The 15,806-nt window shown below is 32.6% G+C and overlaps 1 protein-coding gene across 1 annotated transcript in view; it reads left to right on the top strand.

Moving 5' to 3' along the window:
• LOC110032749 (cleavage and polyadenylation specificity factor subunit 3-II) overlaps positions 1–15,806 on the top strand; it is a 98,551-nt gene that overhangs the window by 9,151 nt on the left and 73,594 nt on the right. Inside the window, exons 5-6 of the mRNA XM_020736495.1 lie at positions 1,619–1,692; positions 11,647–11,783. Of these exons, the coding sequence (XP_020592154.1) occupies positions 1,619–1,692; positions 11,647–11,783 (211 nt within the window). The remainder of the gene's footprint in view (positions 1–1,618; positions 1,693–11,646; positions 11,784–15,806) is intronic.

Genomic DNA, 15,806 nt, shown 5'->3' with positions numbered 1-15,806 from the left:
AAAATTAGAGAAAGTCGTCTTAGATGGTTTGGTCATATTAAACGTCGACCATTAGATGATCCGATTAGGAGAGTAGATGTTTTAAATTCGACTTGTGTTAAGAAAAGCAGAGGTAGACCTAGGAAGACTTGGGCTTATTGTATTAAAAATGATCTTAATTTACTAGAACTAAATGAAAATATGATACTAAATAGGACGCAATGGAGAAAAAGGATTCATGTAGCCGACCCCACATAGTGGGATTAAGGCTTTGTTGTTGTTGTTGTACTGTTATTGAAGAAAATTCACTTACATGACAAGACACACGAGAGTGCTTCTTTGATTCAATCAAAGATCAGCTAGTAAAACAAGCAGTTACTTCTAATTTTCAATATCCTACACATGTCCGACACACTTTAGACCAATCCACTGATCAGGCGAGCCAATCTTCGGATGAGAAATGACAGGTCTATTTCAGGAGGAAGAAGAAGAGTGGTGGCCAGCTCGAACTTGGAAACTTATTGGATGATACTTTGGTCACTACGGGCAATGTCACTGATCTTACCAATTTATTAGCTTACTCTTTTTATAGAACTAGAGGTACAGAGAAAGCAAAATTGGGTCGCTCTCTCGCTACCTGATACTACGTTTTTTGACATTTTTTGTTTTTTTCTTTAGTTCTCTTGTAATTTTCTGTATTTTCTCTTTTTTTTGGAATCATTTGTATGTGATGATTATCGCGGGGGAAGGGTTCATGCTTGGGGTCTTCCACACAATCAATATGTATCTTTATTTCCTTTTAAAATATTAGCCTTTGAGCTTTCTCAAAAAATATATATATTTCTACAGTGTTTATTTTAAGTGTTCACTCTGAAGCTTGAAAAGCATAAATCTTGTATCATATTCATTGTAAATTTAAACTGATAAAAGTCATCTCCTTTTGATTTTTAATTACTTTTACATTTTACATTGAGTTTCTAAAGTGATATTTTGTGGGTTTGAACAACAAGTACTGCTGTCAGAAATTGCACCCGCACCCAACTCCCAAAAAAAGTAAAAAAAAAAAGAAAAATGCAGAAGGAAATATATCAACATGGAAGAAGCGGAATCTCAACAAGCATTATGAATTGAGCCATATTGTGTAGTTAGCTGTTTACTCCCACCCTGCTCATTATTTTGATTGAATCCTGTTGCATATTGAGCTAGAAGGTTTGGCAGACAACTTGAACACCCATTATCACTATTGATTACTGGTAGCATCATTTATAGATATTATAGTTTGATGCTTAAGGTAATGACCAATTGTTAGATTATTAATTCCCAAATTGGCACCATAAAATCATAAACGGATTATTCAAAGTTTAACATTGACTCTAAAGGTTGCATGCCAGCATTTGTGAATTTATTTATTTCCCAAGCATAATCAATTTCTTAGTTCCATGATTTTTTTTAAGAAAGCAAATGCCTTATGAACTTGAAACATTAAGAATTTCAGCAAACAACTACTGAAATATATAGATATTCTATCAAAACCTTTTCTAATTTCCCTTTTTGTTCAAGTTGCTTCCGGGTCATTCTTTCTATAAACATCACTAGGTCAAGTTCTAATGCATTTTTAAGATGTTTATCTTTGTCACAGTAACGGCTGTTGACCTGAAGCAAGTTATACAAGTTGATAAAGATCTCCAGATCTGTGCTTACTATGCTGGACATGTAAGTCCTTGTTCTTCAGTATTAATCCTCTAAGTGTAAACTTTTGTGATTTGCTGGCTCTGTGGACGTTTCTCTTTTAGTTTAAATTAAAATTCTCCTTTGACATGCTTATTACCTTGGTTATGAATATGCTTATAAAGGACTTTCAAAACTAGATGACTTGGTTTATACTCTTTGTAGATAATATTGTTATAATTGAAAAACATCTGCTCCAATTAGTGAAAACTTAGAATTGTAAGTAAATTATTTAGAAGATAGAGAACTTAGAATTAATGAAGCAAAAATTTAGAACATGATATGTAATTTAGCGGCATGATGTTAGCACATAACTATTAGAGTTTCATTGAAACTTTCCATTTTAATCTTAAATCTCTTAGAATAATTTTTAGCCTTGGCAATTTAAAATTTCTCAATGGTATAGATTTAAATTATGTTTTTATGCTATATTTCATCACCACATTTAATTTTTTAACCTCTTCTAGAATAATTTTTTGTTTTTGTGATTAACTTTTTTTTTCCCTTCAATGTTAGATTTAAATTATGTTTCTATGATAGATTTCACTACTCTATTTTATTTTATTTTTACTTGTCTAAGTCTTGAGGTTGCTCATAAGAGCGTCCAATATCTTGAAGTTGAACTACTTTCAATCATAAAACTCACATAATCGACATCTTTGTATTTCTTAAGAGCCAAATCCTCCTCTTTTTTGAATAGAATTTATTTGCTTGGGTGGGGGGTCGCTATCAAATATTGTAGAGTCTTATACACTTTCTTTTGGTGCGATGTCTTAGGATTGTGTATGAATTGACTCAATAAAATTTTGGGTTAATCTTTTGATAATTTGGCAAGTTTTTGATTTTATGTTTTTCTACTTTTATGTTTTTTGGAGCATATTCAAGTTAATGATTGAATTCCATGGGGCTCTCAACATTCCTAACATACCAAGTATCTTTCAATAAGTTTGTTATTATTTTTGCTTAGATGTAAAGATTCCATGTCAAGGATATGTAACCTCAATGCCAAGGAAGTGCTATATCTTGTCTAATTTTTTTACCTCAAATACTTTGAATAATCTTTCCTTCAAGTTCTCCATTATTTCCACATCGCTACCTTTCACAATAATGTTATTAACATAAACTCATAATATTGCAACTCCCTTATCAAGTTGTGTTTTATAGATAATGCATGATTTCCTTATTTTTTTTGTACTCATATTGGGCAAATCTTTTGAAACATGCACTTGGAGAGTGCTTCAACCCATACAACTTCTTTTTTTAGTTTTTACCCTCTTTATTCTTGTATCTCGGTTTACACATCATCCTCGATATCACTATATAAAAATTTATTTTTTACATCAAATTTTATATTTTCCAGTCCATATTAAATTACTAATGATAAAGAACTCGAAACCATAACAAATGAATCAAGTTATTTAATCCCTATGTTTTAATGTAGCTTTGACAACCAATCTAGTTTTGAGTAATTCTAGTGAGTAAAATGCCAAAATTGTCCCTGACTATTTACATGGGTCATTTTAGCCGCAGAGTTTATGGAAGTATCAAATCGACTCCCAGACTATTTAAAGTGGGGCTAAAATAATCCCTATAGAGGACTATTAATGCCCCAATCTAATAAGTCAGGGGATCAATTAGACATTTCTATAAAGTCTGGGACTAAAATGACACCATGTAAATAGTCAAGGGACTATTTAGACACTTTTTGCTTTTCTAATGAGCAATTTTATTTGTGCTTTCTAGTGAAAATTCTTCTACATCCTACATATTTCTTTTATTATAATACTTTTATCGATTTCAATTGTTTATTTGTTTTGAAGATCTTCCATTCTCTTTCATAATATTTTTCAAATTTTGGTTCTTTTGATGCTTGAGTGTAATAATGCTCAAAATTTTGCTAAGGTAAAAATCACAAAAAAATTAATACCCCAATTTTTCATTGCTCACAATATTTATTAAAACTTTTTAAAATAAAATCCAATAATTTTATTTGATCATTTATAAGATATATAATGCCATGATGGATCAATTAATGTAAGGTTATGTTTAGTTTTTGTGTAGAATAACTTATATTGCTTTTGTACTCGTATTTGGGCATGCAACGATGGATCAATTAATATAAGGCTTTAAGTTGAATAAGTCATACGCTCATATAAAACCCTAAGCACTAAATATTACCTTATATTGTTTCCTGCAAACTTTATCAATCATAAGCAAGTGCAAAGCTGGCAGTTCGAGACGGGGAAGTAGAGGAAGATGGGAAAAGAGGAGAAAAGTTTGGTTTTCAGGTGAAAAATGCTATTTTTTTGTAATTCCTCTGTCAACTTAACTTTCATTCGAGATTGATAGATATTGCCATCTTTTATGAGAAGTTATTTTGATTTATATTGAGTTGGAATTAGGAATGTGGTTATAATGTGAGGAATCTATTTTCTTAAATATTTTAAGAAGAATAAGTCTCGTAACGAAGCATACGACTTTTAGGTTATGCATTCTGGATTGACCTACGTTCCAAAAATGTTTATGGATGTGTGGAATAGAATCTTGAAACCTTGACTTGATAGTTTATGATAGTATTTATTGATGATATTTTTATTTATTCGTAGAATAATGATGATCATAACAATCGTTTGATGATTATTATGGGATTTATTGAGAGCTATATGCCAAATTTTTGAAGTGTTAGTTTTTGTTAAGGAGGGTTGCTTTGTTTGGGATACATCATAAGTGGAAAGGTATATCAATTGATCCTGAAAAGGTGAAAGTAATGCACCAATGGTAGAATTATTAGGGCTAACTAATGTGACTGATATTCAAAGTTTTTTAGGGTTGTCAGGCTATTACAAGTGGATTGTAGAGGGATTTTTTAGCTTGCGTTGTCACTATCTTGACAAAGATGCTAAATTTGATTGAGCTGATGTGCTTGAGTAGAATTTTCAATAACTTGAGAGACGTTTGGCATTTGCACTAGTGCTGACAATTCCATTTGGAACTAAGGTATTTCAAACATACAATGCTGCATTCTTATAAAATTTGCGATGTATTTTAATGCATAACAAAAATATAATAGCATATATTTACACTGTTGAAACTATATGAAGTGCATGATTTGAAGGTGGCTACAATAGTATGGTTGTTGATTATATGAGTTTGATATATATTCACTCTAAAATAATTTAATTTGAGGCAAAAAGCTGGTCAAAACCATGAAATGACTATGATTTTTACATATGATATTATCCTGGAAAGATTAATGTGATAGCTGATGCAAGTAGAAGTTCTTGTGGGCAGGCAGGGTAGATGTTAACTCAAGAAGTAGAAGCTGATCAACGATATAGAAGCATTATAGTTGGAGTTTAGAGCACAAATTAATCAGGGAACAAACAATTATATGATTTTATATCGTACTCTAGAGGAAATAATAAGTGATATGGAGAAGCCAATAATGAATTTTAAAAGCTGATTGATCAAATATAAGCAGGCAAAAGGAAAGATCTTATCAATGATCAGCAGGGTGTGATTAGGAAGTATTTTGCATATTTGAACTTCAAGAGAAATTTATTTGCTTTTAGAGATTCTAAATGAGGGGCAATATATGTAAAGATTTAAAGGCATTATTTTGTTTGCCTGAGATAAAAAAGGTTGTACTAAGTGTGAATCTTGCTAGGTGATAAAAACTGAATACCGAATGCCTAATGGAATGTTATAATCATAATTGGTGCTAGAGTGGATATGATACGGCATAACTTTGGATTTTGCTATAATTTATCCCGAATCTCGATAAGGGCATGGTTACATTTGTGTTGTAATGGATGGATTGACAATATCATCGTATTTTTTGCCTATTAGTCATTATTAACTCAGTGATAAATTTAGCATGGAAATTTATGAAATAAAAGATTTTAAAATTCATTGAATTCTTAAAGTAAATGTATTAGATAGACATGACATGTTCTTTCTAGATTGTAGAAGAGCATTCATGAGAGTTTGGATACTAAATTGCATGTAAGTATAGTATTTTATCTACAAACAACTGATTATTTAAAAAGAGCATATTAGGTGTTAGACGATCTACTGAGGTTATGCATTTTAGATTTTATAGGTTTATGGGATGATCATATTCCATTGTTAGAATTTGTTTATAATAGTAATTACTAACCCAACACAAATATTATATTTTATGAGGCATCATATCACAGAATATAAAGATTATATTGAGTTTGGGCTGGAGTTGGAGAGACAACTAAAATGTTCGCAATTAATCGATCAAGCCGCTTTTAAGATTTGGTTACTTAGAGATAGATTTAAAGTTGTCCAGGATCGTGAGTCGAAGTATGAAGTCCGAAAGCATAGTATGATAGAATTTGAAGGTGATAAATTTATGTTCTTAAAGGTCAAATTTATGAAGGTATTATGAAGGTTTAAGTAGATCTGGTGAAGGAGAAAAAAATAGGTCTTATAATTATAGGACCATTTGAAATATGTAGAAGAATTAAGAAATTTGCTTACAAATTAGTATTACTAGCAAGTATATTTGATACACACAATATTTTTATGTATCAATGCTTTGTAAATAAGTCACTAATTAAAATTGGAGTGTCACAAAATGAAATTGATGTGCGGAGTAATTTGACCTATATTGAAGAACTATAAAGAATATTTAGATTGTGATATTAAAGAATTGAAAAACAAACAAATATTTTACGTGAAAGGGAAATGGAGGCACAAAATAGAAAAAATAGGTGACACGACAAAAAGAGAGAGAAACAAAGCAAATATTTCTTCAATTATTCGGCTGATTATTATGGAAGAAATTTTTGGGAACGAAATTTTAATTAGGAGGAAAGAGTTATAATGCTCACACTTTTGCTAAGATAAAAGTCATAGAAGGCCTAAATTTTATACCTCATTGTATATATATTGAAATTTCAGTAATAAAAAAACAATGAGGTTATAGAAGATCATATTTTATATGATATGTTTGCAATGATATGCTAATGATGACCTGTGCATGTGGAATGATAGAGGTGAGCCCTTATATTGTAAAAATGTTCTCAAGTTCAGTAACAATAATTCCATATTTCACTTGATGGATTTAATACATTCCGTTACATTATGATGACTAGTGAACTAGGTATCTTTATATGATATATTTTAAAGCTAGCTAAGCTAATTTGTGTTAAGAACTGAATGAAATAAGCAATTAAATGATTTGCTATAATTAATATAGTGTGAGGGCATCTTTACACTTATTTATATATATTAAATAAGCACAGTGACTTATACGATCCAACCTCAAAATTAGCATGCTTTTCCAAAAAATTAAGGCAAACATAATATTTCTTCAATAAATCAAACTACTCAACAAGAAAACAAAGATAAACACCTAAAATTCAAGGAGAAATATTTGCGTACATAAGATGTACGCAGCGCTGCGTCCAACAAGATGTTATTCTGGGGGTACATGGGAGTTATATCCGGGTTATACCGGAGGTTATAAGGGAGTATAACCCGGATATAACCCCATTGTACCCCCTGAATAACCCCTGATGTACGCAGAGCTGCGTACATCTTATGTACGCAAATATTTTCCCAATTCAAGAGGTAGGCTGTCTCTCCAAATTCCTACATTTCGAGAGGTAGAAAACCTCTCCCAGAGCCTAGGCTTAAAGACTCAGAACTCAATCTTATGCATAAAAAACTAACCTTAAATATAATAAGCTTATTTATACCCAACAACAAAAATAATAAAAGACTAAATTGCCCTTAGGCTTACAAAAGACAAATTTGCTCTTTGGTTAGGCGCCCTTGTAACAATAAATCCCCCCAAAAGACACCTTGTCCTCAAGGTGGAAAAAAATGAAAGTGTTCCTCCCCCATAGCAAAGAATATTTTTTCATTATTTGCTTCCTCGTCCTGCACTATGAGAACTTGTAATTTTCGATCATTGCAACGGTCTCCTGGGTGAACTTCCCATCACACCAAAAATATAACTCCTTGGCTTGCTTCTCCCGAATCTCAGTCTTTGTAAGGCGCTTGAGTGTTGCTCTTGGTCGTGGTCATTATTCATGTTCCATGCAACCTATCTTTGGACTTCCACTGTTTGACTTTTTGGCATCATTGTGGTTGTAGCAGTTCCGTACGATGCTCCATGTGTGTTGCACTTGTTGGTTTTCTTCATCTCGTTCTTGTCTTCCATCATTTGGGCTGTTGTTTGTATGTCGTGCTTTATGCCCTTCATGAAATTCCTCTCTAGTCCTATTTTTGAAATCCCAAATTGTCGTCCCGACAATAGTTCAAATCTCTCCGTATATTCTATGACCGTCCTCTCATAGAAATTATTCGTGTAGGTGTCCTTCCCGAATAGCTCGAAAATATTCCAACAAACAATTCTTAAATTCATCACACGAACAAATTGAGTATCTAGCCTCTCTCCATTGAAACCAGGCTAAGGCTTTCCCCTCCAAACATTAATCCTGTTGCCATTAGTTTCTCCTCCCCATCTAACCCATTCACCGCTGAGTATCGCTCTGCCCGATACACACACCCATATGCGTATTTCCCTTCGAATATTAGCATCTTCAACTTCTTAACTCTAACTTCTCCACCTTAACTTCTTCTCCCTCCGTCGTTTCCCCCCATGTACCGAGAGTAAAAATCCTTCTTGCGATCGTAGCCATATCCCCTCCCTGCTTCTTTCCCTTCTTCTTCGTGCTCCTTCATACCTCTGACATAATCTCTTATCCATGTTTCGGCCCAACTGCCACCATCGGAAATCTCTAATCCATCCCTAATCAAGCCCTGAGAGGGGGTGATAGTGGATGTTTTCCTCGTCATGTTTCTCATTTTCGATTTCTTTTTATTTTGACCTTTCCCCGGATTCTCCAGTCAAACTTTAGTTAGAATTTGCAAATCGAACCGCCATCGGGGTCTTGGATTGCATCTCAATAAACTTCTTTTTTATCTCTCGAATTTTTCTCTTGCTCTCAAATCGGTCATCCATTCGGTTTTCCATGGAAGAAAACCTATCCTTTATGGTGGCGAGCCTTTGTTTCATCCCTGATCTGATTTGGTTGATCTCTTTCTCTAATTTATTATCCAAATCATCTACTTTCTTAGCTGTCATTATCTCCTGTACTAGGGCTCGTTTGATTTCAGGATGGCAAGAAATCAAAAATGGCGTGGATGTTTTCTTAGCTACCATTATCCATGACTTCTCCTCATCGTTCCTCATGTTTCTCATTTTTTATTTCATTTTCGATTTCTTTTTCTTTTGATGTTATGGATTTGAACTCGATAGTTAACTTTTGGACAGATAACATGGTAAATTGTTTAGGCATACAAAGATATTTTAAAACGTGAGAAATTTGTTTATATCTCCTTGACGACTATAACAATCTAAGAATCCGTCAACAAAGGTTAATTTTTGCTGCGAGGGCAAGAAGTATATGAAATTAATTTGTATGAATCCGTGACTCCTGGATCGATGATTCTGATGCTAGAATTGGATATTTATGAGACTTTAAAGACTGAAGACTTAGAAATAATACCTGAGAATGTTACAACTACATGCCATAGATCTTTTTTTTTTCAGTGATCCTAACATGTTTTTTTTTGGCTTTTATATTTCTTTTTTGTGGAGCCCAATGAGTTATTCATTGTTGTTACCTTATCCCACGTGTTATATGTGGTTTGGTGTATGTCGTTATTCTTTGGCCCATGTTCCTTGTGTTGTCCGGTTTCTATTTTGTGGCTCACCTTAAAATTTTTAGCATTTTTCTTGTATGTCGAGTTTTTTTGCAAAATGTGAATCATATAGTTTCTCTTTTGGGTATTTTACCAGGGTCAGTTGCCCCATTTTTTTTTTTTGAAAATAGCTGCTTTTTGTCCTCAGTAGAAGAGGGATTTGAGACGGATGTTTTTATTTCAATGACCTTTAATATTAAATGTAGAGGCCTCTACAGTTTTGCTGGTTATCACGATTCACTTTTTTTTTTCCTTTTGCATTTTGGATGATGGAAATAACTTTGTTTGGTGATGGTTAATCTTCTTTTTTTGGAATTTGCACCTTTAAAATATTGAACTCAACATTTAATCTAACAAGGAAATCTTATATTTAGTCTTTCTAACATATCCTTTAGGAAGGGCCACATTGTGCTCCGTCTCCTTTAGATGTATTGATAACAGTTTAATTCTAATCACAGGCTTTGTAATAGGTTGGAATATTTTGTGATTGATTGCCTATCTTGCTTTTTGGATGAGATCTTTGTTTTGATTTCATAGATTTATATGGAATCGCAATTCTTAGACACATTTGATTTATCCTATTTTATAGTTTCTTTGCTTAATTGAGGAACATTCACACATCAATCATTCTTGGAACTAGAAAGTTTCATTGTCAGGATATCACTAATGCGTTTCATTTATTTCAAACTTTAAATGTATGATCTCTTTGTTTAGGTCCGGTGCTAAGTAAATGACCTTATTTTTCTCCTCTTTAAGAACATGTGAACCAATTGTGAGAACTTAGGGTCTGTTTGGGGCAGCTTGTGCGTTTCAAGATAAGCAGCTTATCCTGAAACACGGCCCGCGGGTTGACCGCGGGGTCCACCCGCGGCCTGCGTTTAGTGTAAAAAACTCAAATGCGACAGACAACGTTTTCAAAAACGCACAAACCAAACGGTTAGACAGTGTTTTAAAAAACACCACCGCACTTATAAGCTGCCCCAAACGGGCCCTTAAAATAGTTTTCTCATTCAACAGGTGAGTTGATTGAATATGTTGTACCTCTCTTTTTGAATTTGGATTGCTTCTTTCAATCCCAAAGGAACCTGAGGCCTAGGGGATATGAGCATTATTGTTAGTGTCAATGAAGAGGGATCAGTGTGTTTACAGGAACATTGAAGGAAAAGAAATGGGAAGAAAAGTTTTTTAGAAAGAAGGAAAGGAAGAGGTGAAGACGATATGAAAAAACTTCCTCGAAGGCCGAACTTTGATACCATGAAAGGAGTTGGAGAATAGTTGAGTGTTTTTCATTCCCATATTTGTGAAAAAATTATATAATCCAAGGAAAAATTCTAACTAAAAATATACAAATCATTGACTGAAAAAAGATGACCACTAAATAATTACAATTGGACAGTCTCTAGATGCTTTCTTGTGCAACAGTGTAACTCCCATGGATTGGTAAGATGGTGGCAAGGATCCATGTACGTGAGGTGGCAGGGAGGTGGGGTGGAGGTTGCTGTGGGTCGAAGTGGCGGAGATGGAAGAGATAGCATGGGGGGAGACATCTATCATTAGGAATCTATGAACATTTTCGCCAACACATTTATTGTCGGGATATCAATCTCAATCTATTTGAACCCAGTGTTGTCTACATTCTATTCTTCCTGTTATTTTCAAGGGAAATTTACGTACATAATAAACAATTCTTGTGTATTTACATATCTCACACCCAAGTTTTCATATTTACACGCATAACACTGTAGTGCTTTAGACTTATGCACGAAAAGGTGTATTTCACTTTTCAAGAGTGGTAAATATGAAAGGCTTATGTGTGAGATATGTAAATAAATAAGATCTGTGTGCTATGTATGTAAATAGCCCTAATTTCAAAGAGTTTTCACTATAAGTGGCAGTCCTTCGTAGTTGTACTGTATTAGAAAATGGAAGACGTTTGGAATTCATTGGCTCCTGTTGTCTTTATTTCTTCACAATTCTTTTTTGTTCATATGCTCTCTTGATGTTTTATTCATTGTGACTTGTTGTCTTCTTTATGGGATAAAGACTTACTGCTGTTGTATATGCTCGCATGATGTTTTATTCATTGTGACTTGTTGTCTTCTTGCCTTATATCTTCTTAGGATTCTCTCTTTCATTATTTTCCTCTATAAATTGGCTGCTTTTTTTTTCTCACACAACTATTTTTTATTATAGGTTCTTGGTGCTGCAATGATTTATGCAAAGGTTGGGGTTAATGGCATGGTTTATACTGGAGATTATAACATGACACCTGATAGACATGTAGGAGCAGCTCAAATTGATCACTTAGAGTTGGACCTTCTTATAACAGAGTATGAAGATAACTGTTTTCAATTTCCACATGCAGATTATATTTCACCAAACCTGTAGTTATCTTAATACGATACATTTTATGCATTGTGGTGTAGCTCAGGTTGATCTCTATCATTGCTAATAAAATTTCTGAATTAGTAGACACCAAGAAAATTTGATTTCCGAGGAGCGTTCTTTTGTTTATTATGGGCTTTTACTATCATTGAGAAATCGCTCGCAATATATAAAACAACAATAAATTATTAATAGTTGTCTTGTGGGCTCAGAACATTTCGTCTCCCAATATTGTCACCGACATGATGAAAGCATCAATGTGTGGAACAAATGCTTTCACATCATTATAATAACAAATAATTTGTGTTTATTGGGCAATTCACTTTGGTACTAAGTTTATGGGCTTACTGAATGGGTCTATTTTCGTGAAAATTTATAAATTTATTTCTGATATGCAGATTAATAATGACCGGTGAATGCTTTTCTCAGTTGACATTGTTTTAATCGATTATACATCTGCTGAAACAAGTGGAAAGTTAGAATAGTATAGAATTAGTATAATAAATGCTAAGTATGTGTTATACAATTTCAGTCTGAAATTTTAATAATTACAAACCAATATTATTATAGGATAAAGCGATAGTTAATTGTGATATATTTAGTTATCTTGGATCTAATATGTATAACAAATAGTTTTAAGTTAGGATATAACTTTAAGGGCTATGATTGTGTGGTTAAAATCAAGGAATTTTTTATAAATGTTATGTGATCATAGGGTATCATGGATTTAAATATTTAAAATTTAATAAAACTTCAATTTTGCTATGCTGCTTTAATTAGACTATCAAAAAATGAAAATAAAATGTTGATATTTAAACTGAGTATTGAACATGAGAATACTTGTACGTATGGAAAATTTAGGAAGGATAAACTAAAGAACGATTATATCGAAGGAATAGTTTGAATGTTTTATACATGATGTAGAAATGCACTCATTGGATACATTGATGAAATTGGCATTGAAGGATTGCAAAGAAAAAAAAAGTAGCCCTATGGTAACATGAATAAATATTGTTCAAAAAGATTTGCAAAGATTTTGATTCACGTTTTATGCAACAATCAATATATATTATTGTAAAATAAGGATTCATAAAGTTAACCCGAAGGTGCCAACACATAAAGCACTATGCATCATGCAAATGAGTTGTTATTTTAAGCACGCACGAAATAAAAATAAAGCACATATATTGTAAAATATCTTATAAAGTGTTATGCTATTTAACAATGTTCATGTAAATCAAAATTATGAAACAATCCTTAGCATTTTAAGTCAAATATAAATAAGAAAATTATCACCATTAAAACAACAACAACAACAGCAGCAAAACCATTATCCCACTAAGTGGGGTCAAAAAAATTATCACCATTAAGTAATTGAAAATTAAAGTCAAAAAATATTTTATGCATATTTTAAAGATGAATTTGTGTGACGATATATTAATCTAATATTCACCTAAAACAAACTACAACATACATGTTTAGTAATTCAACTAACATAAAAACTAGAAAAAATTTTAGGCAATTTTGTTGGGCATCCTATTGATATGTAATTTGAATGTTAAAACTATTGAAGGTAGTTCCTTGCAATACCACAAAGAGACACCCAATCAAGAGGAGGAATAAATCCATGCACTAGAGTTGAAACAAGAAATTGAAACAAAAAGTCAAAAGTAATCTAATTATTTGAAACTCAATGCTGGAAGAATCGAATGTATAAAATGAAACAATAAATATGTTACTTGGAGAATACTGAGAAAAAAAAAATCAACAAGAGTTGTGCGTGAAGATTTATTAAGATGTCGATTCACTGGTTGACATGTTCATGCATGAAAAAACTGGGAGTGGAGGAATTGCGTGACTATTTGAGGAGAAGAATTGCTATGAAGTCAAGTTATGTGTTCGTGAATTGCCAACCTTGGCCCCTAAACTCTTTAGTTCATGAGTCTATGGTGGTAAAATTGTAGAACATGTTCAAACCTAAAGGTGAAACACACTTTGGTGGACTGAAGCATTAATAATGCATTATGACACATGCTCCCTGGCGCTTTGCAGCAGTGCAGTGTTTTGTGGTCGATTAATGTGCTCTGACTGCAATTACATTCTTTAACACACTTTTAATTACATTATTTGAGCCGAGGCTAATCATATCGTGCTTATGACCTTGAGGTGTTGTGGAATGTTTCTTGTTTGAACCATAATAACAAAAATCCACTTTGGGTTAAAATGAAGGAATTTTCTCTGTGTACTTAAGACAATATTGTGCCAATTTAATTGTAAAAAACTCTAAGAATGTTATAGTGTAGTTGTTTTGTAAGTGTCTGAGTATTGGCAACATTGGAAAACACAACAAAGCAAAAAAAAAACTGCTTATGGAATAAAATGAAGATTAATAGATGGATGTGTCTTAAAAGTACAAATGATATATTTTGGGGTGACTAAGTGAGATAAAGAGTAAATCTATAAAACCTAGGGTTATATAAAGTTAGTTGAGATGCTTAGGGCATGCATAATGGAGAGAAGAGGAAGCAATAGTTACCCAACTGACAAGTTCTATATCTATTTGTTAAAATAATGTAATTTAATTTAAGATATTTCCCGTTGTTCAAGTTTTAAGATTGTTTTATTAGCAAACACCACCGGCCTCCGCGCAGATTTGAGCATGTAGTCCTTTGTTAGACATAAAGGAATGCAGTGGGCTATTGTAAGTTTTAACTATTGAAGGGCCGCTAATGGCCCTAATAGATGTTCATAGGGAAGATCTATATAGGGGTTCCTTATTTCTCTTATAAATAATTTTCTCTCAACTTTTTTTTTTTAAAATTTTGTAAAAAAATTGGCCAAATTAATTCATATCAAGATTTATTTTGCAAGGCTAAATTGTATTTTATAGTCATTGCAAAATAAAGCCATTAGTCTAATAGCTCAATGGTCGATCTTACATTTGTCGCCTTGTCGCACAAGTTTCATAAACATATTAACTTGAGGACCTTTTGGCCTTTATGTGGGCTCAACCTACTTTTCATCATATGCACATTTCATATTCGTGTAGGTGCTCATCTTTGTTGCCATAGATGTACAAATTATCATATTTATTTATGGGTTCTCTTTTGCCACACAACATGTATAGGTATTATAAAATATCTTTCCTAACTTATCCCCCATATCATGATTTTTGTTAAGCTTAATTTATTTTCATTATGAAAAAATTAACTAAACATGTGATTCAATTTAAATTATGCTGAATATCAGTGTATACAAATGTGCAATTTACAGATTCCAAATGTCTTTATTTTAAAATATCTCTAATAGTTAAAAACATTTGCAGTCATAATTTTCTTAATTGCGAGTTTGGATTAACAAAATTATTGTGCAGTCACTCATGAATAGTTGACCGTAAAGATGCCTTCATGAATATGAAAAGTTTCTATTGCGTCGCAACCATTAATCTATTTTACACATAAATACTTATGCAAAAGATTTATGAAATTTCACTTTGTGTGTTATAATTTATAAATCTTATCGACTTGACGGTTTACCCCATCGAATTGGAGACCTTGGAACTGCTTTCTTTAATTAACAATTTCAATATTATCTTACTTCATAATAGCTTATAAACCTACAACCCCTATTAGAACTTGATTCATTAGGAAAAACACCAAAATTCAAATTTAAATCAAAAACGAAAATTTATTACCCATCTATTCCATTTTTCTTCTTTCCCTTCATTTTCTACCTCTTCTTTTCTCCTTCTCATCTTCTCCTCTTGTGGTTCTCTTCTTCTCCTCCGTTTCTTTTTCTCTTTTCTTTCAATTACTTTCTGATTTTCCTCCCAGGCTGTTCTTTTGCTCTCCGTTTGGCTCACAAAATGGGGACGGTAATGGCTGAAGACTAAATTATAACATATAACAATGACCATTCCGTCATTCCCCATTATAATTCTTTGTTTTTGCTCTTTTTTTTCTTGCACG

This window comes from Phalaenopsis equestris, unplaced genomic scaffold, assembly GCF_001263595.1.
Source record: "Phalaenopsis equestris unplaced genomic scaffold, ASM126359v1 Scaffold001018, whole genome shotgun sequence".
In the NCBI taxonomy this organism is placed as follows: Eukaryota; Viridiplantae; Streptophyta; class Magnoliopsida; order Asparagales; family Orchidaceae; genus Phalaenopsis; species Phalaenopsis equestris.
Note: the sequence above shows the minus strand (reverse complement) of the source record. Positions and strands in the feature narration are given on the sequence as shown.